Source organism: Denticeps clupeoides, chromosome 12, assembly GCF_900700375.1.
Source record: "Denticeps clupeoides chromosome 12, fDenClu1.1, whole genome shotgun sequence".
In the NCBI taxonomy this organism is placed as follows: Eukaryota; Metazoa; Chordata; class Actinopteri; order Clupeiformes; family Denticipitidae; genus Denticeps; species Denticeps clupeoides.
The window spans coordinates 5,478,069-5,504,249 of record NC_041718.1 but is presented as its reverse complement, the minus strand read 5'-3'; the positions used below and the strand labels follow the sequence as shown (position 1 = coordinate 5,504,249).

The 26,181-nt window shown below is 41.3% G+C and overlaps 1 protein-coding gene across 7 annotated transcripts in view; it reads right to left on the bottom strand.

Moving 5' to 3' along the window:
- The window catches only part of foxp1b (forkhead box P1b), a 162,181-nt gene that overhangs the window by 104,174 nt on the left and 31,826 nt on the right, over positions 1 to 26,181 (bottom strand). For 4 of the 7 annotated variants that reach the window (XM_028997779.1, XM_028997778.1, XM_028997780.1 and 1 more), the window contains exon 3: positions 20,526 to 20,569. The exons of 1 other annotated variant lie outside the window; for it this stretch is intronic. In XM_028997779.1, the coding sequence (XP_028853612.1) occupies positions 20,526 to 20,569 (44 nt within the window). Of the gene's footprint in view, positions 1 to 5,949; positions 6,109 to 20,525; positions 20,575 to 26,181 lie in introns of those variants that run through there. 2 more of the 7 variants (XM_028997782.1, XM_028997783.1) reach the window with 2 other exon arrangements.

The following is a 26,181-nucleotide window of genomic DNA, read 5'->3' as shown; positions in this document are numbered from 1 at the left end:
GAAAGTCAAAAAGATCTGTGGATCGATAAGTAAAGACAAGAGAAGAGACGAGAGTCCCCGAGCTTCTGATCTCAGTCCTGCCCTCCCCAGAGCTCGCTGTGATCTTGTCAGACATACCCCAAACCACATGGCAGTGGTGGACTGGGTACAGGAATACCTGCTTGATACCCCTCAGACGGGGTACAGCTGTATGAGTTTAAACAGTATTCACGGTTATGCAGTAATCTAGCCTCAAAAAGAAAAAATTTCTAAGAGGAGACAAAACCTTATTTTTATGGTAAACGGGAGAGTGACAACAGAGCAATCTCACACCCATTTGAATAAAAGCATTAGAGCATATCAAAATATGAAAAAGGAAAAATCCCTATATGAAGCCAATCACATGGTTCTTCTGTGAAGTCGCCATTTGTCAGTCAAAAATTGTGGGCAGCCTCCTCAGCAGGTTGAAAAAAGCTTTTATCCAGAGCTCTCCAAGAGACAACATCCATGCCTAGAGCAGAACTTTACCTATAATACCAAAGGACTGACTGACCATTACTAACTGTCCGTCAACTTTTAAACCATGACTCAGGCCTCCAGATTTTTAAATACACTATATGATGAAAAAAAAAAATTCCCTTCATTATTCTGATTAATTTAATGAACATTATTCTGGTGAATTGACATTGTCCATCACATTGTCCATTGTCCAATGATTAATGACCAACACAGGTGGTTTGGACTGAGCATTATTAATTCAAATCACCTAGAAAAGTGTGCCAGGGTGGCAGATGAGTTTAACAAATCGTAGCACATCCATTTAGACGAAAGCTCCATCTCTCTAATGATGGAAGCATTTTATTGTGCATGGTGTGTGTGTGTGTGTGTAAAGGGGAGAATCAAAGAAACAACAGATGCATGTGTGTGTGTTTTTTTCCTTCGATGCCTTTCTTCCTGGTTATAATGCATGTCTTGTAATACCTACACAGATAATTGTCTCAATTTAAAAAAGCTCCATATCGACGCAGCGCCTCTGCTTAAAGCAGTGGGGGTTCAAAGGACATGATGCGCAGGTAAATAAGTCCCTGCTGTCTGCCTCAGCTGGAGCAGAGGAGTCCATCACGCGCTCCAACATGGAGATTTTAGGGAGGAAAATGAGACCCGGCTGAGATGATTACCCCAATGCTGGCAGAAGGGAGTGTGTCAAAATGCAACACTTTTAGAAATGACAAAAAAAAAGAGAAAAGAAAGAAAGAAAAGCAAAAGAATAAAAAAGTGGAGTAACTTGTCAAGATGCTGGAGCTTTCAATGGAAAGCTAGCAAAATGATACAGGTAGATGACATGTTTTTTAATGACAAGCAATGTGATGGAGCTGGGGAGTCATCCCCAGAAAAAAATGTTTTTTCCAAACTTTTTTTTTTACGAGTCATTTATAACATTTATTCATAAACTGGAACACATGCATATATGACCACAGTATAATGCTGAACATCATTTTGCCATAGCGACACTACTAAATTCTGTCCTTGCAAACTACATGGTAAAACATTAGTGTACTCCATCACTCACTCACTTTCCACACCCGCTCTCAGTCTAAATCACGGATGCCAGAGCTCATTTAAGTCAAAAAGTGTAAAGTGTAAAAAGACATACAACTGCAATCATACATTTTGGTCCTGGAGTTCCAAAGCAATAAAAAAAAAAGTAATGCTAGAAATATTTCAATGTGCAGTAGACCACAGAAAGTCACATGACATCACATGACCATAAACTGTGTAACATGGCAAAATAATACTGCATTATGTAATGTGAAAGAAATGTATGTTGCATTTGGAGTGTAGAGATTAGGAAATATAATATTGTGTAATGGGTGAACTAATCTGATTATTTCAGACAAAAATAATCAGAATAAAACAAAACAAAATACTACGATTTGATAAGTATGTAACTGTTGTCACCATAACAGATGTTTAGAAGTTTATAATTATATTGAACTCATCTGAACAAAAAACTATTCTGCACTTTTTTTCCACCATCTTGCACCTTCAGCTATCTATTTTAATTACTATAAAATATGCATGGAATATTTAAAAACAACAGCCTTCCTCATTATTACATTACATTTAATTAATATATTTTTCAATAATAAAATATTAATTGGTTTTAAAAAGCAGATAAACAGCTAATTTTGTACTGAAAAGTAGCAGTTGTCTTGTCAGAGTGCCAGTATTGTGAGATCATTTCACTTTTTTTTTTTTTATTTAAAAGTAATTATTTCAAATTAGCTGCATTGTATAGATATAATGCATTAAATTCACATTTTTGGGGAAATCAATTTGGAAATTAATACATCATTTCATTTTTTGTTAATGTTTTATGTGAGGTTGAAATATAGGTTTTTAAAGCAATAATTTATAGTCAAAACTTGGAAACAGTGCATGGAAACAGAAAAAGTGATTCAACTGCCCACCTATAGTCAGCAATTGTGAATTTAAACAAAAAAACACAACATATTTCAACAGTTTTTTTGTCTCCTTTTTTGTTCACTCTAAATTGCAGGCAGAGCTCCATTTCGAATATGAGAAGGCACACAATAATACTGGTCCACCACCAAAAAAAATGTTCAAGAGTATTATGCTTTATGGGAAGGTTACAGATACACATGCGGGCTCTTACAGAAAAAGACCCAGGCTTTGTTGGGTGCTCACGTGCACAAAATACGATTTAATACTCCTCCACTAAAACACGTCGGATTGCAACAAAAGGCGCACACCCACTCTGGGTGCCTCTTCAGAGAGTCTAATGGATGAGCACTTTACTCACTTCATTCTGTTCTGCCCACCCACCACACAAAAAAAGCAAAAATAGCACATGAATATTTACCACAAAGTAAAGTTAATCCATTAATTACTACGGGCGCCCTTTTTATGGTGTCAGTGGCTACTTCTGTGGCGGCTTGTTAATGAACTTTCACACATCATTAGCATATTAATTAGCGTTTTGTACTGGACGACTGTCAATAGAACATGTCTGAAGGACACCCCACCACCCCCAAAAAAGAGCCTATGGCAGAATTTCTGAAAATGGGAGAGAAAAAAAATATGTAATATTAAACACAAGGGTTGATTTTTATCTCTTGTTTAATGTCAAAAGCTGCAGAGGGTGATTGCTCGGAGGAACGAGAAAGGCCTTGAACAAACATGTGGGAGTACTGGATCAAGCCAGCACTCAGTGGAATCTATATTCAGTCCAGTTGTGTTTGTGTTTTGGGCATGTGTGTCCTTTTTGTTCTCCAAGTCGCTTGATGTATACTGAAATGCAGGAAATTCTAATGTCGCTCAATGAATGCAACAAATTCAACAAAATAACCAATTCACCAATACAAAACAGTCAATATCCTTTACTAAATCTCTTATTTGTAGCTTAACTTACATGAAAAACACCCATGAAAAAAATAAAAAAACAATTAAATCAACCATCTTTCTACCCCAAAAAGCCCAAAAGGCCAAATCAAATCATCCTAAAAAAAGTTTTTCTGGAGCCTCCCCCACATTTTAATGAGCTCAGAACAAAAGTGATCTATGTGCTACGCTTTTCCCGCCTTAATGCCAAAGGAAGTGGAATTTCGCTCCTAAACCCAAAACAAACAAACAAGTGGGTGCAATTTTCTTCATACTATTTAAATGCTAACAGGCAACTGTGATCCCTTCCTCCTGATCCAACCTGAATCCCCTCCCTCGCCATTTGTACTGATTGTGATGAAATGCTGCAAAGTACAAAATTGACATAAAACTACACATTGTGCTATTTTAGTAACTGCAGCAGGTTTGTTCTCTGTTTACAGAAAGTCAAAGTCTGGGTGGTATATCACTGGTCTTCTCAGGAGACGTGGGATAACATGTTTTCCTCACAGGTTGGCACCTAATAGGGTTGCAACAATTCACAAAACCGATATTGCGATCGAAATGTTCACAAGGTTGAACGGCAGTTCCAAAAGACAGAATCCTGATGAGTGATGGGGTGGTAAGACACTCGCCTCTGAACTAGACGACTACAAATGTCCCAGGTTGAAACCCTCAAACTACAATAGTCTCCCTGAGAAAGACACTTAACCCTGAGTGTCTCTAGGGGGACTGTCCCTGTAACTACTGATTGTACAGTTGTGGCCAAACGTTTTGAGAATGACACAAATACTGGTTTTGTTGCTTCTGTTTTTTTATTATGGCAATTTGCATATACTCCAGAATGTTATGAATTTGCAGATGAATTGCAAAGTCCCTCATTACCACGAAAATTTACTTAATTTTGGAGGATGTCCTGTGGTCAAGAAGGGCAGCAAAGAAGCCAATTCTCTCCAAGAAAATCATCAAGGACAGATGGATATTCTGCAAAAAGGACAGGGATTGGACTGCTGAGCTCATTTTCTCTGATGAAGCCAGAATGGGGCATCCGAAGAAGAAAAGGTGGCGCTACCATCAGTCCTGTCTCGTGCCAACAGTAAAGCATCCTGAGACCATTCATGTGTGTGGCTGCTTCTCATCCAAGGGAGTGGGCTTACTCACAATTGTGCCCATGAATAAAGAACGGTACCAAAACATCCTCCAACAGCAACGTCTCCCAACCATCCAACAACAGTTTGGTGAAGAACAATGTCTTTTCCAGCATGATTGACAGCATGTCAGGGTGAATTGCAGGTCTTGAAAAATAGGGCAAAAACTGCAAATATTGAGTCTTTGCATAAACCTGATGTAAATGTAAAATAAAACTGTAATTATACTTCAATAAACACGGAAACAACTGACAAAGATCGAAAGACACTGAAGCAGCAAACTTTGTGAAATCCAACATTTGTCATTCTCATGACTGTAAGGCACCCTGGAAACGGGCGTCTGATAAATACTGTAAATGTAAATCATCCCGAATGAGGAAGTGGCCTGCATGACAGCTGTCCATAACATGTTAAATGTTGTGTTCTGGGTGACAGAAATAATAACACACCTGAAAACGTCTTGAACCTACTCTAGTATACAAGCCTCACACTATTAAAGTATTGCCCTAAAATATTTGCAAATCATATCATTATTATTCTGTTTAGTTGGCAAATTATAAATATATTTTAATCAGGAATATTTCCATGTCATGGTATAAGAAGTTGTATATTTGAAAGAATCTGCATGTTTGGTTTGTGTAAAAGAGGTATTACAATTAGCAGCTTTGGCCAAGGCACATCTTGCAAATGTAAGATTTGTGTGATTGGTGTTCTATCTCCTACTTCTGATGAGAACGTCTTTAAATAAAATTGATGTTCTATGAATATACTTGGTTAACAGAGAAAAGCATGTGTGTCAAAAATCATACTTTGAACCAAAGCGTGGATTCGCAGAATCGTTACACCCATAGATCCTACACCACGCACCACATGGGACCACATTATGCAATGGTCAATTCGTCTTCCACCCGGTCAAAAAGGAACGCCGTCAACCCTCTCTCCTGCAGAATCAGGTTTCCACCCTCCCCAGTCGCCGTAGACCTCTTCCAACCAGCCGCGGATCCTGTGTGCTATTAAAACCAGCAACAAGCGGATTTCATTTCCCTGCACCGGGGATGGAGAGAACAGCGGCAGTGAGAGAGAAGTGAGAGGAGCACAGCCCTCATCAGAGGAGATTCATCTTCATAACATGACCCTGACACCAAACCACACACACACACACACACACACACACACACACACACACACAGACTTCTGAGAAAACCCAGCATATCCTGTGTGTGTGTGTGAGTGAGAGAGAGCTGGTGTAAACTGTAACATAAAAAGTCTCCTGTCTGTTTCAGGACCTCCGGTAAAAGCTCCGCACAAGAGGGCACCAGCAGCACAAACACCGGGAGGGAGGAGGGACAGAGGGAACGAGCGAGCGGTGGAGGGCAAGAGAGAGACACACGCACATGCACTGAACTTTTCACCAACTTACCCACGAAGTAACCAGAGCGTCTCATGACATGAACAGACGAGCTGCGGGTCTCCCGGAGAGTCTCTCTCAGCTCCGTGCTCGAACGGGGGAAAGTCGCCACCGAAGAATAAGTGCCGCCTGTGTGTGTCCGTGAGTTAGAAGTGTGCGCGTGTGTGTGTGTGTGTGTGTGTGCGAGCCTCTGACTGCAGAGCGTTCGGAGGGACTGAAGGTATGTGGTCTAAACACAACAAAAGGCAGCGCCTCGCGCTAGATGAAATATGCAGGAAGAGGCCCTTTGCATAAACACAAACACTCAGCAAATGAAGAACCGCCGCACAGCCAACACATTCTACCTGCAACACACTTTTAACAACGGAATCCACACCAGGTAGTCAAATAACACAATAAAAAGGTAAAAATTTGTTTTTGTAAATCCTAAGCAAAAAGAAGAAGAAAAAAATCCTTTTTTAAGTTTAAGTTGTGTCCTCCTTAAATAAAACTAATTAAAATTTTTAAGCATCTGCAAATTCTTTCAGCATAACTTTAACACAAAAACTGAATCAGTGATGTCTCCAAGTTTAAGATTTTCTCAGAAATTTTACAAAAACAAAAATGGAAAATAACCTCATGTCTGTATTAAAACCAAAATAAATAAAAGAAAAAACATATTTAAGCAAAATGTTTAAAGTGGAATGTTTTCATAGTGAAGGGCAGCCACCACAGCTTTACATGGATACCCCCTCCTGGTGGATGGAGGATAAAACTTGTGATACGTGGTTCTGTTATCTAGAGGTGTGAACCTTCACTGCTCTCATATTTTCTACATTATGTCACATGATGTTTTCGAATACAAGACAGAGTAGCCTGCTTTGATTCTATTGGTCGTACAAAAATATGTCATGGCGCACAGCAGTTAAAATTCTACGAATTTCAACAAATTTCAATTTTGATCATGATGCAAGAACAAGGCGACCATGTGGCACACCACTTTACTATTATCCTGAAATCTGAGTCAGACCCTCCCTCTCTCTCCTCTCCACCACCATTCTCTGTCTCTCTGGGGAAATGAGCACAGAGCCTTGGTGTGAGGAAGGTGGGGGGCTTCCTGGGTCTGCCAGTCTCAGTCATTTATAATAAAAAAAAAAAAAACAAAGAGAACGAGAACGAGAGCAGAGCCCCCACCCCATCGAAAGAAAATTCCAGCACCCGGCTTCAGATGCATAGTGACGCGTTCTGATGTGCAGAATCACAGATGACATTTTCAGGCCCCTCTCACCGAGAGGAAGGAGGAAGGGGCACGGGGGTACAGACAGGGGAGATGGTTGATAGTAGGACCAGGAGCACTGGAGGGCAGACAGTGAAGAGAGGGAGGACGAGAGAGAGAGAGAGAACAGAGGGCAGAAACTGGACCTCCAGAAAATAAACAGGGAGTAGAGTTTCAAAGGCAGCTGAGTCGGAGAGCAGGGCACACAGGCATTCCATTGTTCAAGCCAATTATTGGTGGAAAATAATAAGAACAGATGGGCGTGGAGTGGCCAGGTCCTGCCGAACAGATGAGTGTGTGTGTGTATATGTGTGTGTGTGTGTGTGTGTGTGTGTGTGTGTGTGTGTGGGGGGGGGGGGGGGGGTCATGAATGAGAGTGGCATTGGGGAGGTGGCAGCAGGGGGGGGCGGGGTCAGGCAGCTGCCGCCCTCTGCTGTCCCGCAGCTCCACACTCCAGATGTGAACTTCCACAAGGACAGTTCGGCACATTTCTGCTACCCTTAAAACCCCGCCCACACCTCCTCACCCGTCTGCCTGCGTTCAACAAGCCCCCAGAGCCTCTGGAAAATAAGTCCAGCTTAAAATGCTGCTCCCATGGGTGATCAGGGAAACAGAACATCTCAGCAGCCAGGCTGATACTTTTCAATTAATTTCAGTTCTAAATTTACACCAGATTCTACCTGTTTCTTTTTGTGAAACCATTACAACTAGTTATAAAAAGCACAGAAAAAGAAAAGGAACCATTGAGGTCTGTTCCTTTTTACTGTTTAGGCTTCCTTATTCTGACTATTTTTACACTGTAGAACAAAACAAAACTCAAAACAATGAAATGAAAAGACAAGATGTTAAGTGCTAAAAATTTTTTCATATTTTAGGTTCTTCAATGCAGTGAAGTTTTGCTGTGATGACAGCATTTCGTGTTCAATGACTTCTCTCAATGTCCTGAAAGAGTTCCTATAATGAATACCTGTTGCTGCTTTTTCTTAACTCGTACTAACGAGCATGTATTTTCTTCCAGACATAAAAAAATCGTGTCTATACACAGAGAGATTTCAGTACAGATATATCCCTAGTTTTAGAGTCAATTCTTGTGATGTGTCTTTTGTGTGTGCATTTACATTATTTACATTTACATTACATTCAGATTATTTGGAGACACATGACTGCTGAGACACTCAAACACAGGAGCAAATTAACATGTGTGTGTTAGTGAGTGTGTGTGCATATGTGGATGGACAGATTTGATAGTAATGTTTTTCACCGAAACCGGTGTGTGGGAGTGTGTGTGCCCGGTTCAGATTCCCCGCCATCTAATCAGCCGGCCTCTCTTGCCACTTACATTCAGGCCACTCGCCCTCAAGTGTCTATTATCCACCTCCTTTTATCCGTATTCATGCACCCGAGGCAGTGTCCTCTTCCCCGCTGTCGCTGGGTGAAGCCACTGTTCCTTTCTGTCAAGGCCAGAGGGGTGAGGAAGCCACAGCGAGATGCCACACCCCCCCTCCCATACACACACACACCTCTCAGTATGTGAGCCACCCCCCCTGACTGATAAGGGGAATGGAGGAGAGGTGTGGATTGGCTTTCCTTCAAGCTAAAAATGAAAAAAAGCTGCATTCTCAATGCCTTGTCTCATTCCATCAGTAGCCTCATATGGCAGAGAGATGGTAAAAAAGAAAATCTGGAATTCCATTCAGAAGAGAGGAAAGTTTTTGTTTCATTAACTCAAGAGTAAAGTGTAACTAGAAACCAAAATTCCAGGAGAAATTTTGAAGAAATTTTAAAATGGCTGATGGAGCAGGCGGGCTTAATAAAGTGGCTGAAGGAGCAGTCTTAATAGACTGGCTGGTTTGTGATTGTGCTGTAGGACAGTGTTGGTAATGATTAAGTAGGTGGTTGCTAGGGTTCATTTGAGTTCATTAAGTTAACAGAAGAAACAAGTGTGGATTCGATTCAACCCCATTTACGCATTCAGGGTGTGTGTCTAGCCCACCACGCCAAATTTGGTGCAGGACCAAGGACACTAATCAGAGTCAAAACAAATGGGATTCAATGTGAAAAGATGGATACCAGAAAAATGTGAAAAATGACAAGGGTGTCTTCTGGAGGCGAGATCCAAATATTTGCACATTTTGGTCACAGTGTCTGCAAGCAGGGGGTGTTTTAAAAATGCTACCAATGCCAAAATCAGTGCATTCCTATGGGGATTTTATACGGTTTGAGCATTAATAGCTCGACAACACCTACTCGGATCACTTATAAAAGTAATAGCACACATAATGTGCTATTTCATAATAAAGTGCATTTTTTTCATATATAGCTTGCCATGCTTTGGTATGACCCACTATAATAGCCAATAATAATAAAAAATGTCAAAATACATTTTTGGTTCCCTCTGACATTTGTGCATGACCCTTATGAAATATGACAAGACATACGTCAAAACTCTCAGTTGTTTCTGTGTGTTGCAAGGCTTAGTCTTGTGGCCTTCAATGTAATACATGGGTTTTTGCCCAACCACCATATGTCGGATCATAAGTCTTGGCAAGGCCACGCCTCGACTCCCAGGTCGCTAGCTTTGGTTAGCTGCATGGGCAAAAACCTGTTGCAAAACGAGAATAAACGGTCTGATAGGAAAGCCCGGTAAGTCTGGCTGTGGCAAGCCATATGTCAAGCCACATGGTCCCCGCATGTTCTATGAGTCAACACCAAATTCGCTACCGAAGCCTTTGTCAAACCAAAAGAACACCTTACAGTCTAACTGTGCTTAACCCTTTCAGTGCAAATCTCCATACAATGTGTTTTTCCACACTTTTCCAGATTTGTTCCCGGTTTGTGGGCGACCCGTTGGCTCCACCGAAGCAACCTTTGAAAACTTTGGCCTGAACTCTCCGCTGTTTCTGTGCATTTCAAGGGCTTAGTGTGGCGGCTTCAAACGCGTAATTTTTTTTCTTTTTTCCTGGTTTTCCGGGTTTTTTCTTCTCGACCCCCATTGACTGCACAGACACGTCCGATATGTCGGATCGTGATCGGGTCTTCTGGGTCGCTAGTCTCAACGACTACCCGCAAGGGGCCAAAAACTTGTTGCAACACAAGAATAAATGGTCTTTCATTCTGACAGGCCCAAATTATCTCACCACAGACCTTTAATCACCAGCAGAAGGATAATAGAACAGAATGCATTTTCCACTTCAGTCGTTTTTTCCCTTCCTTTTTTCTTTTCAAACTTAGTTGTGTTTTCTTTTTCTTTTTTGGTCCCTTCAGATAAGATTAACCAATAAGTGGTGATAGCAGAAAGCAGGGCGAAGGAGAACTTCAAAATGGGTCTCTGCTGTTGCAGCTTCAAGCATTGCAGTGTTATCATGTTGGCTGCTTCCTCTGCTCCATCCAACAAGAGGAGAGTGTGAGAAAGAGGGCACAGAAAAGGAGTAATTATTTGTATTTTAAATAAAACCAAGTTGGAGCACAAACAAGAGCTTTATTACTGTATCTAATATTGTTAAATGAGTAACAGTGCTTGAAGGTGCTCGTAATTCCGCCCCTTAAATGACGAATCCCTCAAGAATTTTGAGAGCGGGAGAGAGAACAAGATAAAGGAAGAGAAAGGAAGGAGAGAAGCCCCTCTAGATTTAATTAGCTTTTAAAAATAATTGCCATTAGCAAACACCTCACTGAAGGGTTTGGAAGCATTTGCTGGGAGGAAAGAGGAAAAAATAAAACTGTTGTTTTTTAACCGCACAGAGGACGCAAAGGCAAAAAAAACAAAAAAAACTTGGGATTGGAGCAGCAGCCGGCGCGCTGACACGGAGGTCGACTTAATTAGACTATTGTCATTTTAATCAGGCCACTCTCGCTGGCCGCGCCTCCCCTCAAAGGGCCTGTGGACATGGAACCGGAGCGCGCCGGGGCCTGGGGTCCAGGCTCGAGTGTCTGCTGGTGCTTTCACAGGCAGCGCCGTTTTTAATGAGCCACGCCAAGGAAACAAAAGGCACCGCGAGTACTGCAAGGGGGCAGAGCGCTCGCCTTCTTCCTGCCTCGTGCCACTGTTCATTTGAGAAATTATTTAAATATCAAATATTTGAAATAATTTGCTTCTCCCCTCGTTATCAGATGTTGAACGGGGAGGCTTTCATGTCGATGTTATTATATTTTTTAAACTGGGATTAGAATTCAAGAATGCCATTAAATGCAATCATTCTCATTGATGTGGCTGGTGATTAAGCTGGTGGGGCGAGCTGCTTTCAGAGACCTAAAGATGTTTATTTTTCCTTCAGTACATAATTATCCAACAAAAACTAATTGAAAGTCAATCCCTTTATTTTTTCTTAAAACAGAGATAATATTTCATTTCGCATGTTCAGTAAAAAGATAATAAAATACAATAAAAGTCCCAAAAAACATCCTGTATAAACGCAACCTTTTAAAAGGTCAGTTTAAATGGACCAAGCTAACACATTTTGTACAAATACACACTTTGACAGAAAATATATATAAAAAAGAAATGGGTGGTGTGTGTGTGTGTGTGTGTGTGTGTGTGTGTGTGTGTGCGTGTGCGTGTGTTATGCAGCTCTAATGGTGGCTGCTCAGGCCTGCACCTAAACTGGTAGTAAATATTTACTATGAAATTCATCATATCTGAATATAAGGATATAAAAGCGACTTTCTATTTCCAAGGCAACCATTCCATGTCCCTTATTTGCCCACACACCTTCTTCAACATGATTATCTGCTAATTTGATGATCAGATGAACTTAACCCTCCTATTTCATCCTGATTTGACTGCTGAATCCTTTCTAAGTAAAAGCCGTTCTATTGTAATGGTTAAGGAAGCAGCCCCGTAATCAGAAGGTTGCCGGTTCGAATCCCAAGCTGCCAAGGTGACACTGAGGTGCCACTGAGCAAAGTACCATCCCCACACACTGCTCCCCGGGCGCCTGTCATGGCTGCCCACTGCTCACCAAGGGTGATGGTTAAAAGCAGAGGACACATTTCGTTGTGTATCACAATGACAATCACTTCACTTTAATTTAAGCTAGTAAACATTTTAGATGAGAAAATGAAATTCTCAATTCAGTACTTTACTGACAAATACAAACAATAGTGTGTCTGTTCCCATCGCAATAACACTAATATATGTATATTATTAGTAATAATGAAAAAAAAAAAGAGGTAAAGGTGGTAAAGGTACGGCCTAAGTCTGAGGGTGAAAAAAAACTGAAAAATTACTGCACATGCATTATTATATTTATATGTGAAGCCTATATATCAACAGGATGGAGAGTCAGTCTCTCTCACCCACTTGCTGACCACACGGCCCTAGGACTGAACCCGGGGCTTGGCCTGAGGGCTACCCTCTAATACCGAACTCATGCATTTTTTACACTTCGTCACATCGGGGCAGAAGAGTTCTGCTGTACTGTACTTCTGAATGAATGCCCCCATCTATTTATGATTATATTAATAGGTCTATAAGTTCATCCTTTTCAACACTGATTATAAATATTTAAAGTAGTGTTAATATTAATTTGATCAGATATTAACTTCATTCAATTATTCATCATGTGCTAATTAATTATTCACTAAAAAGAAAAAGGCAAGAGCAGAGAAGACACATAAGACAGCTAAATGCTGTGAACCAAAAAAAGGCAAATTTGGCATATGCAAGAACTAGTTTTCAATTACCTTCAACCACAAGGCCTAGTGGGCAGAACATGAGAGTCATAACCAGACGCTGTCCATAAAAAAAATTATCTTAAAATAAGGGTCCTGATTGAAGTATACATAAGAGTGCATAATTTGCATTACATAAGTTAATATTGAGTTGATATAAAGACACAGGCACTGCACAGACAAAAACTCTCCATTCACCACTCAACTGCCTGTTCTTTGGGTCGACTATTTCAGATCAGCCTGGGAGGAACAGTGATAACACTAAGAAATCACAGAAAACAACAATATCACAAACAATGCCTATTCTCACAGCCAAATGAATAGCCAGGCATTTAAAGCTTGCCCACTTCAGTGAAAGTGTTTGAATGTGCAGGTTTTACAATACCACGACAACCCAAATGACAAGGGCTTTTACCTGTAGATGGTATGTTTAAGAAGACTATTCTTTTGCACTTCTGGTTAAATGCCTACAGCATTTTGAAAGTGAAAGAAAGTGAAAGTGAGCAGAGGGCAGCAGTGGATGGTGCTTTGCTCAGTGGCACCTCAGTGGCACCTTGGCGGAACAGGATTCGAACCGGCAACCTTCTGATTTTGGGGCCGCTTCCTTAACCGCTAGGCCACCACTGCCCCATTTTTATTTTATTGGCTTTTGTACTTGTATGCTGAACAATGACAATAATAAAGAACATTTTGGACTATAAAATATGGAGCATTTGGGAGTCAGTGCTGCCACCCACCAAATGCCAACATCAACTGCGGACGGCTCTGCGCTTCACACAATCGCCGTGCTGTCAAAGCCCCTCACACCAACAGTTACAGGACTTACAGAACACCTTACAAATGCGACTACATTTCCTTAACAAAACTGTGCATTGTCTGGATGTGACATCTTTTGACAGTGCCCGATCCTGAGTTGCTCCCTCAAAAATGTGTTCCCCTGCAGGCAAGAAATGAATAGAAAAGCAGCCTAATTCTCTGCTTTAAAGACAAATGAATACAGATATTTCATTGAGATGTAAAATCAAGACAGATAGCCAATTAATCAAACCACCGGACAATGACACAATCTAAATTTAAACACAGAGGAAGTATAAAGGAGATGGTGGGAGGGGTAGGGAGGGTCTATCCGCGGCTCGGCTGCTCTAAATTATTCATTACTGCGCCGTTATATTACGTAGCATGCAGAATTAAAAATTGCTGATTCCACTTAATTACGGCTCTCATTGATACTAGCTACAGATGTCACAACTCGCCCAGGCAATAATTCACCGTGTTTAACCCTGTCAAAGAGTCAGAGGGATTCCTCGGCCGCCTTCCTTCCCCGCTTCTATTTTTTTCTCCTTCTGTTTCACCTCCCTCCGTACCTCCGGCGCTCCCTCCCTCCCCTGCACCCTCGCTGTGCGCCAAGACGGGGGTAAAGATAGAGGAGTGACATTGTTTAATTTGGGTGCAACACTCTGTGCTTCTGAGAGGAGTGGAGATTTTAAATAAACATTCTGCTCCTCGCCGCCACAATGGGCCCTATTGTGCGGAACACCAAGGAGAAGCGGTGGTGTTTGGGTAGCGTGTTCTAACACTGCAGGGCCAGGTCGACTCTGACGAGTCCATTCCCACACTTCAGGAGGAGCTTTCCTCTCTCGTACATGGCAATCACTCCCCAACCTACAAAACAAGATTTAACCTTTTAACCTCAAGTTTATGCGTGAAGAGCTTCATACCATGAGGTGAAACGTGTAAAATGTCTCTGCCGTGGGTGATGCAATGTGGCACCCTGCCCCCAGCCTTCCATCGCCTCATTTCAGCAGCTTATCCAACGCAACAAACAAAGTTGTATGCAAATGTCGGAAGCCACACAGCATCCAGTTGTTTTGGAACACTATTTGAATATTGAAATAGTTCGCTTTAGATATTAGATATTCTCATTTCCATGGCCTGAGATGCTACACATGAGCAGATAACAGGAACGTTTTTTTGTTATCGTTTTTGCTTTACCATCGCTTTGTGCTACTAGATTTTCAGTTCTCAACTGAGAATCTATTTCTCGCATTTTAATGTTAATGTCAGTGTGTTCATGGTAACGTTTTAAGCCTTTGTGTTCGTTTGTTTTAAAATCATACTGATGCCAGGTGGAGAGGGATGAGGTTTTTGTCATCGCTTTTGCAAAAATAGTTCAAAGTTAAAAAACTCATAAACAAATATTGCAACAGAACTGAACTGAAATGTAATCAGCAAACTGTAGATGTTCCATGCATGCTTCATTCAACCAAATAAGGCAGGCTGATAACAGCCGCACCACATTTCCATAGCAGGCTAGATACGTGACAGAATGTGCTGTAATGGCTTAAAACAACATGTAGTTTATGAAGTTATTTACTGAATATGCAATACAAAGAAATATAAAGAATCGAAGGACAACGTCTGGCAACCCTCATAATACAAATAATTTGACCTGATGCAAGGCCTTGAGCAGCGGTGGAAAGTCATGAAGTAAATATTCATTAATATTCTTTCTGCATTTCTACTTTACTCATTTAGGATTTTTTTTAATGTACATCATTATAGTATGAATGGATAAAAATTATATTATGAGTGTAAAAAAAACTATGTGACTAGCATGTGTCTTTCTTCTGAGCTTACACAAAGTAAGCTCACAGTAACACACATGCAACAAGCACAAGGAAATTTATTTGTGAACCTGTTGATGAATTTAAACATGTAACTAAGTTAGAAAATATGGAGATGAAGTGTAACTGCGATTTCAAAGTAACTTGGTTCTGCCAGTGATAATTTTAATAAGCATCTGTGTGATCTTTACAAGAAATAATTAATTTTGTACATAAGTAAGAACATTTCAGGGCAAATGCTTTTGTACTGTTACTCAAGTCGAAGTGTAAAGGAATGTTTTACTTTGGATATCTTTGCTTTTTGTAGAGGTTTGTGTACTTCATCCACCATTGACCTTGAATCAGATTCACTGAGAATCAGTGAATACCTAAAATACTTCCCACTGACCATTGTAAATTTCCACTTTATCCCTTTTTGGGGGACAGGGTACCCCCAGGATTTTAGATTTAAATGTATAATTAATTTAAGACTTTTTAAGACCTTTTTATTTCCACTTTGAAAAAATGTAAGACCCACATCACACCTTTCCCTTTTCCTGGCATAAGTAGGGGTAGAATATAAATATTGGCAGCTTTGTATAGCAGCACCAACTGGTCCCAGAAAGTGTGACCTTTTAGTTTTCCATATCGTGCTCGGTCATAGTTCATCAAAAGCATGTGGAATTTGGGCAGGATTTTGTCATTTGAAGCACTGATAAGAACTTTAATATATGTTGAACAGTGACTTAATGCCAGCGTTTCAAACACGGCATAAGTGTTTTTTTCTTCCTGTGAAAAGTTTAACCTACACGCACAAAACACACGTTCGTCGTCTTAAGACAAACACATTTTTAATTGACATCCCTGTGCTACATTGCATACATTTTTTTTTTATTATTTCTGTTTTCTTGTCCCAAAGCTTTATGCTTAGCTCACCCCATAAACAGTAAAATTGTTCTGTATCAAAGAAATTTTCAGAAATCTTATATTTATCTTGAAAGGTATGGCTGTGAAGATGCTTTAAGTTGACCTCTTATTTTCACCTTTTAAGGTGGCGTGATAAACATCATTCTGGCCGTGATGAACTTCCAGGTTTTCTACATCTGAAACTGCCTGCTTGTCGCAGATATGGGTTAAAAGTCTAAAGACTACACACACGAATTTATCCTTACTGATTCTTGAAGTGAAACCCTGAAAATATGAGCACACATGAAAATGCCCCATGGGACCTGACACATTCAGCCCCACACCTGCCCTGCCGCGTGACATTGCGGTTCCGAGCCGCGAGTTGCGAACAGCATTTTGCAAAATGCAGATGAATGACTTCTTCACCAAGCACCGATATAGTTTAAAATACTTGCCGCTATATATATTTTTTATTCTTGGATTATGGGACGCATGTCTGATAGCGAAAATAACGCCTGGAATGGGGAAAAAATACTTAATTAACTAAATTTAAGACCTGTAAACAAGGCCTTAAGTTTTCAAGGCCTTAATTTATGAATGCAAAATTTAAGATTTAGGTTTTTAAGACTGTTCTTATCTCCCACATCCATGCGTCCATTCTAGTTGTTGATGTAAGATGATGTATGACTGTCCGTTGCAATGTAACAACTACACACTATTTGCTTCGGCGTTTAAGAGAGACGGACAGATTAAACTGCAGTAGATTACTGATGCATCTTGCTTTTCCAACGTCGGTCCTAACGCCTCCACAACTGTAAACTAGAGTGATGGTTTTGCATAGAGAAGGACGAGTTGAGGGCAGCCTTGATCTCTACCACAGAAACAGTTCCAGCCCCCAATCTTTATCCCCCCGCAATGCAGGTCTGTATGTCTAATGCGCGATTCGCTGTGGCTGATTTACATTAGCTACATCGATCATGTCAAAACCAAACTAATAGGTTAATGATTTATTATATGCAGTTAAGAGAAAATCAAGGGACAGATCTGCACAATATCCCTTTGTCGGTAACACCACTGATCTCCCAGTGTTTTATTGTAACATAAAAGGCACTGGTGATGCTGTTCCTGCCAGGTGAGAGTGTAGAGGATGCCAGCCTCTTTATGATGGCACAGGCAGGATGTGGAGAGACCCCATGCCCGCAGGCGCAGGCCTCATCATGCCAGCAGCTCTGATTACAAAAGGCCTGTGTGTGTGTGTGTGTGTGTGTGTGTGTGTGTGTGTGTGTGTGTGTGTGTGTGTGTGTGTGTGTGTGTTTGTGTGTACAGATGGAGCATGCTTTGTCTGATTCCTCTGCGGTCGGACACATCTGCTGCATGTCATATTTTTTGCATGTTGTGTAGCACAGTGCATGTCAGAGAGAGAGCTGTCAGCACACAGATTACCAACACAACCCAGCTCCAAAAACACAACATGGCCCTGCAGACACAATGCAGTCCGCACAGTTTCTGGCTACCTCACTTTCCCTCTCTCACACACACTAGTATAATTAGACAGGTCAGATTCTGGAGGCCCAGTGCGACCCTGTGTATTGTGACCCTGTGACCCCCAGGTACAACCACCTCTTATTTGTGTGTGTGTAGTCTGTAGTCTGTACAAAGAGGTCAACTATATTTTCATTGGAAGTTCACAGACCACATAAGAAACTATTTTAAGAGAAAAAAAAAAAAAAATCACAGGCCTGAGTGCTCTAAAGAACACAGTGGCTTGGACTCTCTCCCTCATATCTGCACTATTTCAAACCTCCGATAATTAGCAGGCATTAGAAATTATTGCTGAAATCCCGTCTGCGGAAATGCTTTCATGCATTCAAATGACAGGCCCTTCCAAAGGTGTTTCTCACAATGTGCCTTTATGTGAAAAGAAGTGGTAATTAGAGCCTCATCTGAGTGCTTTTAGCCTGAGCTGTAAACTCAGATTCTACAAGGCTAAAGTTACAAATCATGACTGTGAACATGCCTCTCAATTCATTTTGTTAGAACATTCATAAAGCATTTTCATTTATTTTTTCCCCCAAACATCAGTAAAGTGCATGTCACTAGGCTGAAAAGTGAAGTAGACGGATAAATCTAAACCACATTACAGTTGGCAAAAACCTTTTTGAAGTGGTCTAGCAGTTATAATTAATTACTAGGATTGCCAAGAAGTTACAAGTGATTACTTGCTATGAATTTCTAAATATAATATATATAAAATGTTTCTAAGGGGTTTCTCCAAACAACTTTTTTTTACAACCTAAATTGCCTTAATTCATGTTTCCATCATAAATCCAATCATCAGCATAATGCCTTTCAAATATCTGATTTGCGTTTAATAAAACGCTGTTGTCAGGGGAAAGAAGGACTGATGATTTCCATAAGTATCATGAGCACAACTGTCTATGTAAATACTTTATTTCTTTATGGGGGTGGGGGGAAAAGTGTAGCACAGCTCATTTACATTATCAAATGACACCATTTCCATTCACCCTTTCCACTTACTATCAATCAGGTTCCAGCGCAGCGGCCATGCCTGGCTGACTCGAGTACACATTTAAATTGCATCTGTTGATTCTCGGGGCTTCCTCTGCAGTCACGCGAGCCAGCACCAGCAGAAACGAGGAGACGAGGGACCCACTCCCCTCAACAAGTACCATCTTCATTTATTTAAAAAGACAAACAAATAAACAGAGTGCCATGTCTTCTCTGATCTGGGCTACATTGATTTAGGGTCACAAAGTCCCAGGTTCAAAGTTCACTTACTTCCATTGTGTCCCTGGGCAATACACTGAACCCTAAGTGTCTTCAGGGGTACTGTCCCTCTATCAGTCACTCTGGATAAGGGTGTCTGATAAAGGCTGAAGTGCTTTGTCCAATTATTAAGTCCTACCCCTGGACAATATGTTAATGTGACAGGTTCTTATTCAACAAAACAAAACTTTATCTTTATCTTCAAGTCATACAAACACACCATAAATGGAGAATTCAGATTCATTCAGATGGATTTGAAATTGAAGAACAGATAATATAACTGAAAACGAAACACTCAATGAGATAATTGACTGGATTCACATTTGACTCTCATAAATAACTTTAGCACCAGTGGCCAGTGATAATTTGTCTAAATGAATGTTCCTATTTCAGGAGGCTTCAAATTGACCCTAAAGCCACTTCTAAGCACACTCTCTACTGAGAAGGCTATAGCTACACAAACAAAGTGTGGTTCAAGGTTGTGGTCAGCTGCTCCATACTGTACTTCAAAGTAAAGTGCATCTGGGTCAACGATCCAGTAAAAGACGTGATCATCCAGGGCGGGTGAATGCATGTAAAAATGGCCCGGTTGAAAAGGAAATTTAAAACATTTTTGTGGGGTGTTTTTGGTTGTCAACATGGGCTTTGTAATAGTATTCGGCCTTGGAAATTAGGGGTTTTAATGTATGGTCACTGGATACAACCAGAGATGAAATCCTATGCCCACAAATGAGAATGACAGCACCCTCGGAGTCATGTAAAGATCATGAGTTTTGCTCTGAAGGTCAGTGGTGGGGAGAGAAACAAAAATCTATTTACAGTACACAAAAAGCTCTGAAATTGTTTGCCCATGTGATGTCTGCTGACCATCTATGTTTGTTTATGGTGTGCTTACACAACACACAGGGGGCAAATGACTTATGACACCCATGTCCAGGAACTACCAGCTGTTTCACTTACAAACTCTCTCATCGGCGCACTTTGGCTAGCAACTACTATTAAAAGCTTACTCCATGTAGAAAACCAATCATCAATAGATCATAAATGACTCATTACTGTCTAACAAATGCATACATGTCTATAAAAAGGTAATGAAATGAAGAATGTTATGGACACAGAATGTAATTCACAGCAAAGATCAGTGTTAAGTTACATGCTGTCAGTCTTCAACCCACAGAAATCACACGTATCATTGTACTAATACACACTGGAGCTCTGCTTACGTTATTGTGTTACTTTATTTAGTGACATAAATAGCAACACTGTACACTTTCTATACATTGTCAACATACTAAGAACTGGATAATTTTAAGAATTGTAATAAGTGAGAGGTAATTGGCAAGAATTGACCAAGAACAGGCACTTACTGCAATGTGATTCCTCGTTCCACAGAAAGAGACCGTTGGAGTCCCTGGGCTGAGGGAAGGGACAGCGGGTGGAGAGAGAGAGGGAGACAGCGGGAGAGAGAGGAGGAGGTGGAAGAAGGAAGGGAGAGAGAGTGAAAGTGAAAGACACAAGAGGAACAGTCAGACATGGCCCGTTCGAAATGAGGAAATCCACCAGGTCTATAAAGTCATTGGTGGCTGATGCTCTATATACAGTAACACCGGGCCAAATCCTCTAATTACCCACCGTCCTCCAGCATTGTGGCACTTTTATCTCAAGACAATCAAACTCCACTTTTATTTTAGATAAGCGACCGAGGAAGGGAGAGGGAGGTCACTTTGAAACAATTGTTCATTATGCAGGGTGTTAACTGGGTTCCGCCAAGCTTATTTTGACTTTAAATATCTTCTGCTACATATTTAGCATTTTGGATGAGAAGTCCCTTGATTAAACAAATAATGGCATATCCAGAAATCTGTAATTGAGTTCAAATTGATTCCAGCACTGTTCTAATTGCATTTAAACACTGTTCGTCCCTAACCCTGGATTCGCTGCCTCTTAATTACTGGCCTCTGTAGACAAATCCCTCTGGAGCAGAGTGGAAAAATAAAAATAGTGTAAGTTTTACGGCACGTTGTTAAAATGACCTATAAACTTTTTTTTCTTATTCAATATAAATGAAACCCCAGCAGAGAGGGCCCAGAGAACGTGTGGATCACTGAAATAGCTTGTTCGGCGCTGCACGCCCCACTCACATAAACGCCACAGATTAACACTAACCCCCAGTGGCTCAATCCTGTCATTCAGCCCTTCACTCACCCCCATCCCCCACCAAATCACTCCCTCCCTCCGATCCGCTCTCCCGTTTTTCAACACACAGGGGAAGAAAAAGGCTAAATGTGTTTCCTGAACAGGGAGGAGAGGTGGAAAAAGCCCCATTCTGGCCCCCTGTAACCGGGTCGGCTTGCCAGGCAGCGGGCAGGCTGGCCATCACGTCCACAAGGCCTTTTCCTTTCGCCGAGGCAGCAGAAATTCCCAGAGAGGGGTGGGGATTGGCTGCCAAATCAAACGAGGGGCTGGGGGTGTTCTTTCTGAAGCAAGAGGGGCAAGTGTACTTGAGTTGGGCTTCCTGAGGGCTCGTGGCAGCTGGATCGGCTATGGGGATGGGCCGTCAGCGCTACTGTAACCCCACCGTATCTGCCTATAAAGCGAGACCAACAAAGGGTAAAGGCAACCCCACCTAAACTGTGGGGCTTTATGGCCGTTTTTTTTTTCCATGCTAAGTTTCCTATGAATCAAAGGGAGAGGGCAAGACAAGGCAAGCGCTCTTCCGCCATCTTACCAAACACCGCTGCCAGGAGACCAGGAGTGACATTCAGCCCAGGTTTTAAAATAAAAACTTTTTTTCCCTCTTTTGCTATCTTCCGAAAGTGATTAGAGCCTTATTTTATTGTTCAGTGCCTGACACTGGAGAGGAAACCAGAACAATCAATCCAATTGCTATTTTTTTTCCCGCTGAATTTAGAAACACTAATTAGTTTTGCGCTCATACACCCAACTTGAAAACCGGCAATTAGAAAGTGTGAAGTAGGAATCTGCTGGAGAAACAAGCACATGAAGGAAGATGGAGGGGGGGTGGGATACTTTAAACTTCATTCACTTCCATCAAAGTCATTCAGGTGTGCTTCACTGTAAGGACTATACGGTCCCTGATACATTAGAAAAACAAGCAAAACTGACTTGCTTGTTTACAAGACTTGACTTATTTACCAAAGAATTATAAGACTGGCTTATTTTTTAAAAAATTATAAGACTGGCTTATTTAACAAAATAAGTCTGGTAAAATTCACATAAATTCATCATAACAAGCTAACAATTAGCTCACACCAATTTTTATCTTGCAAATGCAGACAAAAGACATTACAGTTAGAGTGAGACTGAATCGGTCACATATACAATGTATTTAAAGTAAAAACAGTGCAATTACAGTGTTGGAAAAATGAGCATAATAACATTAATAATAAAGTGATTGAATTTCTTTTCTAGTTAAGTTTTAACAGTAAGAAAAAACAACAATAATGCACATCAATTAACTAACAATTATGACAAACAAGGTTAGGAGAAAACACACAGTTAGAAAAAACACCTTGGCGGATCAGGATTCGAACCGGAAACCTTACAGGGCCGCTTCCTTAACTGCTAGGCCATTTTTTTTCTCATAATTCTACACACAACACACCATAAAAAAAGTTTTGACAAATTTAGCCAAATTATTATGTACATACATAATAAGTACAGTCGTTGGTCAATACTTTGTTGATGCATCTTTGGAGCAATTTCAGCCTCAAGTCTTTTTGAGTATAATGCCACAAACGTGGCACACCTATCCATGCCCAGTTTCACCAAATTCTTCTTTGCAGCATCTCTCCAGCTTCACCAGGTTGGATGTGAAGCGTCGATGCACAGACATTTTAAGATCTCTCCAGAGACGTGCAATCTGATTCAAGTCTGGTCGACCGTCGCCCCAGTCTGAGTTCAAGAGCGCTCTGGAGCAGGTTTTCAGTGAAGATGTCTCTGATCTTTGCTGAAGACATCTTTCCCTCTAGCCTGACCAGTCTCCCAGTTCCTGTAGCTGAGAACCATCCACACAACATGATGCCACCACCATGCGTTATTGGACTGGTGATGAGCGGTGCCTGGTTTCCTCCAAACATGACGCACACACATGGCATTCACACCAAATACCAGAGAGAATTTTGTTTCTCATGGTCTGAGACTTCTTCAGGCAACTTTTGACAAACGCCAGGCAGGCTGCCATGTGCCTTTTACTAAGGAGTGGCTTCCGTCTGGTCACTCTAGACAGGCCTGATTGGTGGATTGCTGCAGAGATGGTTGTCCTTCTAGAAGTTTCTCCTCTGTCCAAAGAGGACCTTTCTGTAACCTTTCCCAGATTAGTGTCTCAAGAAAATCCTGTCTCTTGTCTGTCAGGGCCAGGACAAGCGGCCATTCAGCAGGGTGTGCTGGAGACTGACTGGAACGCTGTGCGCCTCTGGACAGGGTGCTGGTCCCGCACAGATGCCGTGGCCCTGGCCTGAATCATTTGGTGCAAGACACCCACATCTCGTCAATATGAACTTCTTCCCCCTTTTCATGAACTGTTCTGGGTGGCACATTTCGTGTTGGTCCTGTAATATTTTGATTCCTTATTGTTCTCACCGGCCTCCGATGTACTATATGCAATGATGGCTATGGTATAATATGCTATCCCTCCACATGTGAAATCAGAATAAGAAAGTGAAGATTACAGATGTTGCACACAGGAAATATAATCCGAATCAGTGGTAACGTGTGAGAACATCAAATACACCAAGTTCAGATGGTTAAGATGGCTGCTAAGCTAGTTGGGCCAGCTTAAGTTAAATTTGTTGTGCATACAACAAATTGTGTGCTCTGCATTTAACCATTACCATTTTGTGAGCGGTGGGCAGCCATGAAAGGTATGGTTGCTACCTTGATGTTTCGGGATTTGAACCCACAACCTTTCAAATCACCACTGTGCCTTCACTGTGCCTGGTCGTACCAGGTCTGGCCAGCTATTACCTGAAAGACTGACCATCTTAAGTTGTGGTTTCACAAATTCAAGCTAATCATACTGGCTAGGGCTAGATAAAAATCACCTTATACCAGCTACCAGTGTTAAGATCAATTTTCACCAGGGGATCTGAAAATCATCTTCTCTTCTTTGTCTCATTTCTGAAAACATCAGCAAACACATCGCAACTCACAAACTTTGAAAGTAGAACAAGAAGTGGACCTACATACATAATTAGTTAACTAATTATAGTTAATTATAGTTGTCAGTTGGTAGAGTACAAACCTACTGAGGGATGACAAAGAGCTGCAGGCTGATAAGTTTATTTTTACTAAACGCCTAAAATGTTTTGTTTTATTTATTTAATAATTTTGTGCGGAATTCATACAATAACTCAAACACACATACTACACCTACATTATTTCCATCCTAATCAAGCTGTCCACCACCAAAGCAGAACGTCTGCCTGTTTTCTCCTTTAATTCCCTAATTTTGACTCAGGCATTTCCTTGCCAAGAACCATGGGTTTTATGGGTGGGATGTCATAAGAAATTAATGACAAAAGTTGTGAAAATTGTCTTCAGGAATTTTCACAGTCCCCGGAGCAAAACACAGGAGGGTCTTCCATCACTGTCGACCTGAAGACTGATGGCCTGTCAACGGCCTCCTCTCCTCCTCCAAGAGTATAGTTCTGGGCTGCGGTGCTAGTGTTTAAAAAAAAAAAAAAAAAAAAAGGTTGCGCGCCAGGGCACCCCCTTTTCCAGGCCTCCGCACTTTTATCGGGAGCAATTCTCCGATGCCCGGTCGCTGCCAACGTCCTTGCAAGCCGGTGGCGAGAGAGGCCAGGAGGTTCATGCTAACTGCCGAGCGGAACTGCACCGAACATCTGCTCATGAATGCGAGCGCGCTGCCCACTAGCTCGCCCAGTCTGGGCCCTGCTGATGAAAAATTCAACGCCTCTCCATTCGCTGGCACGCCCGCGTTTTTTGCTCTTCTCTCCCGAGGTCCCCCCTCTCCACACCACCAGCAGCTATCAGCAACGCTCGCCACCCTGGAATTATATTAAGAGAGTTTTTTGGTGCAGGTCGCAGCGTATCTGAGAACAGCTGGCACTGAAAAGAGATCGGCTGCTCTCTCTCTGAGAGCTCGGGGACTACACCGGATCTGCCTTCTCTTACGTCGCTTGTCCTTGAAGAAGAGGGGGCGGAGGAGTGTACGAAACACCCAGGTAACGATGCAAAATGCCACCACTACTAGCCCATAACTCTTGACAGCAAATACTGATGCAGATTAAGCATAGATAGGAAAAAGGGAGAATTGCTACCAATTGCAAATGATACAACTCCTATACAAAATGCCCCAAATCCCTCTTCCTCAACTCTTCATTAGCTGTCATCATTCATATAACACTCATACTTACACCCTTATACTTAAATCACAGAGATTTAACCTTAACTGTCTGAATGATGCTTCACATTTAAGGAAGCAGCTATTTCTCAACGCTTAAAAATAAATTATTACTTAACCTTCAACAATTTCACTTCTGCCTTTGACAAACTGAAAATAATTTAATTGAATCCCCTAAACTGAGATAGGACCATCCGACTGTAACAGATAACTTAAATGCAGAGGACACATTTCACACTGTGCCCTGGGTGCTGTGCTGTGGTGTGTCACTAATCACTTTCACTTCACACGATAGATGTGCAATTGTCGTGTGTTCACTGACTGATAATCAGTCAACACTGGAATGAACTTCCATTTCTGATCAACAAAACAGATCCTCAATTAAAGATATCAATTTATGCCTTTTAATTAACTTTTTTTATTGTTGTTGTATGAATAAGGTAGTAGAGTGATTGAGAGAATAACTTGCTTTACTTGCTTTTGTCAATATAAATTTCATATGTGTCCCAGTCTCCCCATGTTTGAGTTTTAAATGATGTTTAAATGGATGATCCCCCTCTGAAGACGGCAGGTTACCCATTTCAACCTATGTTCCTTTCGAAGTTGCGTCTTTCTAGGGAACATTCTCTCTAGGGAAA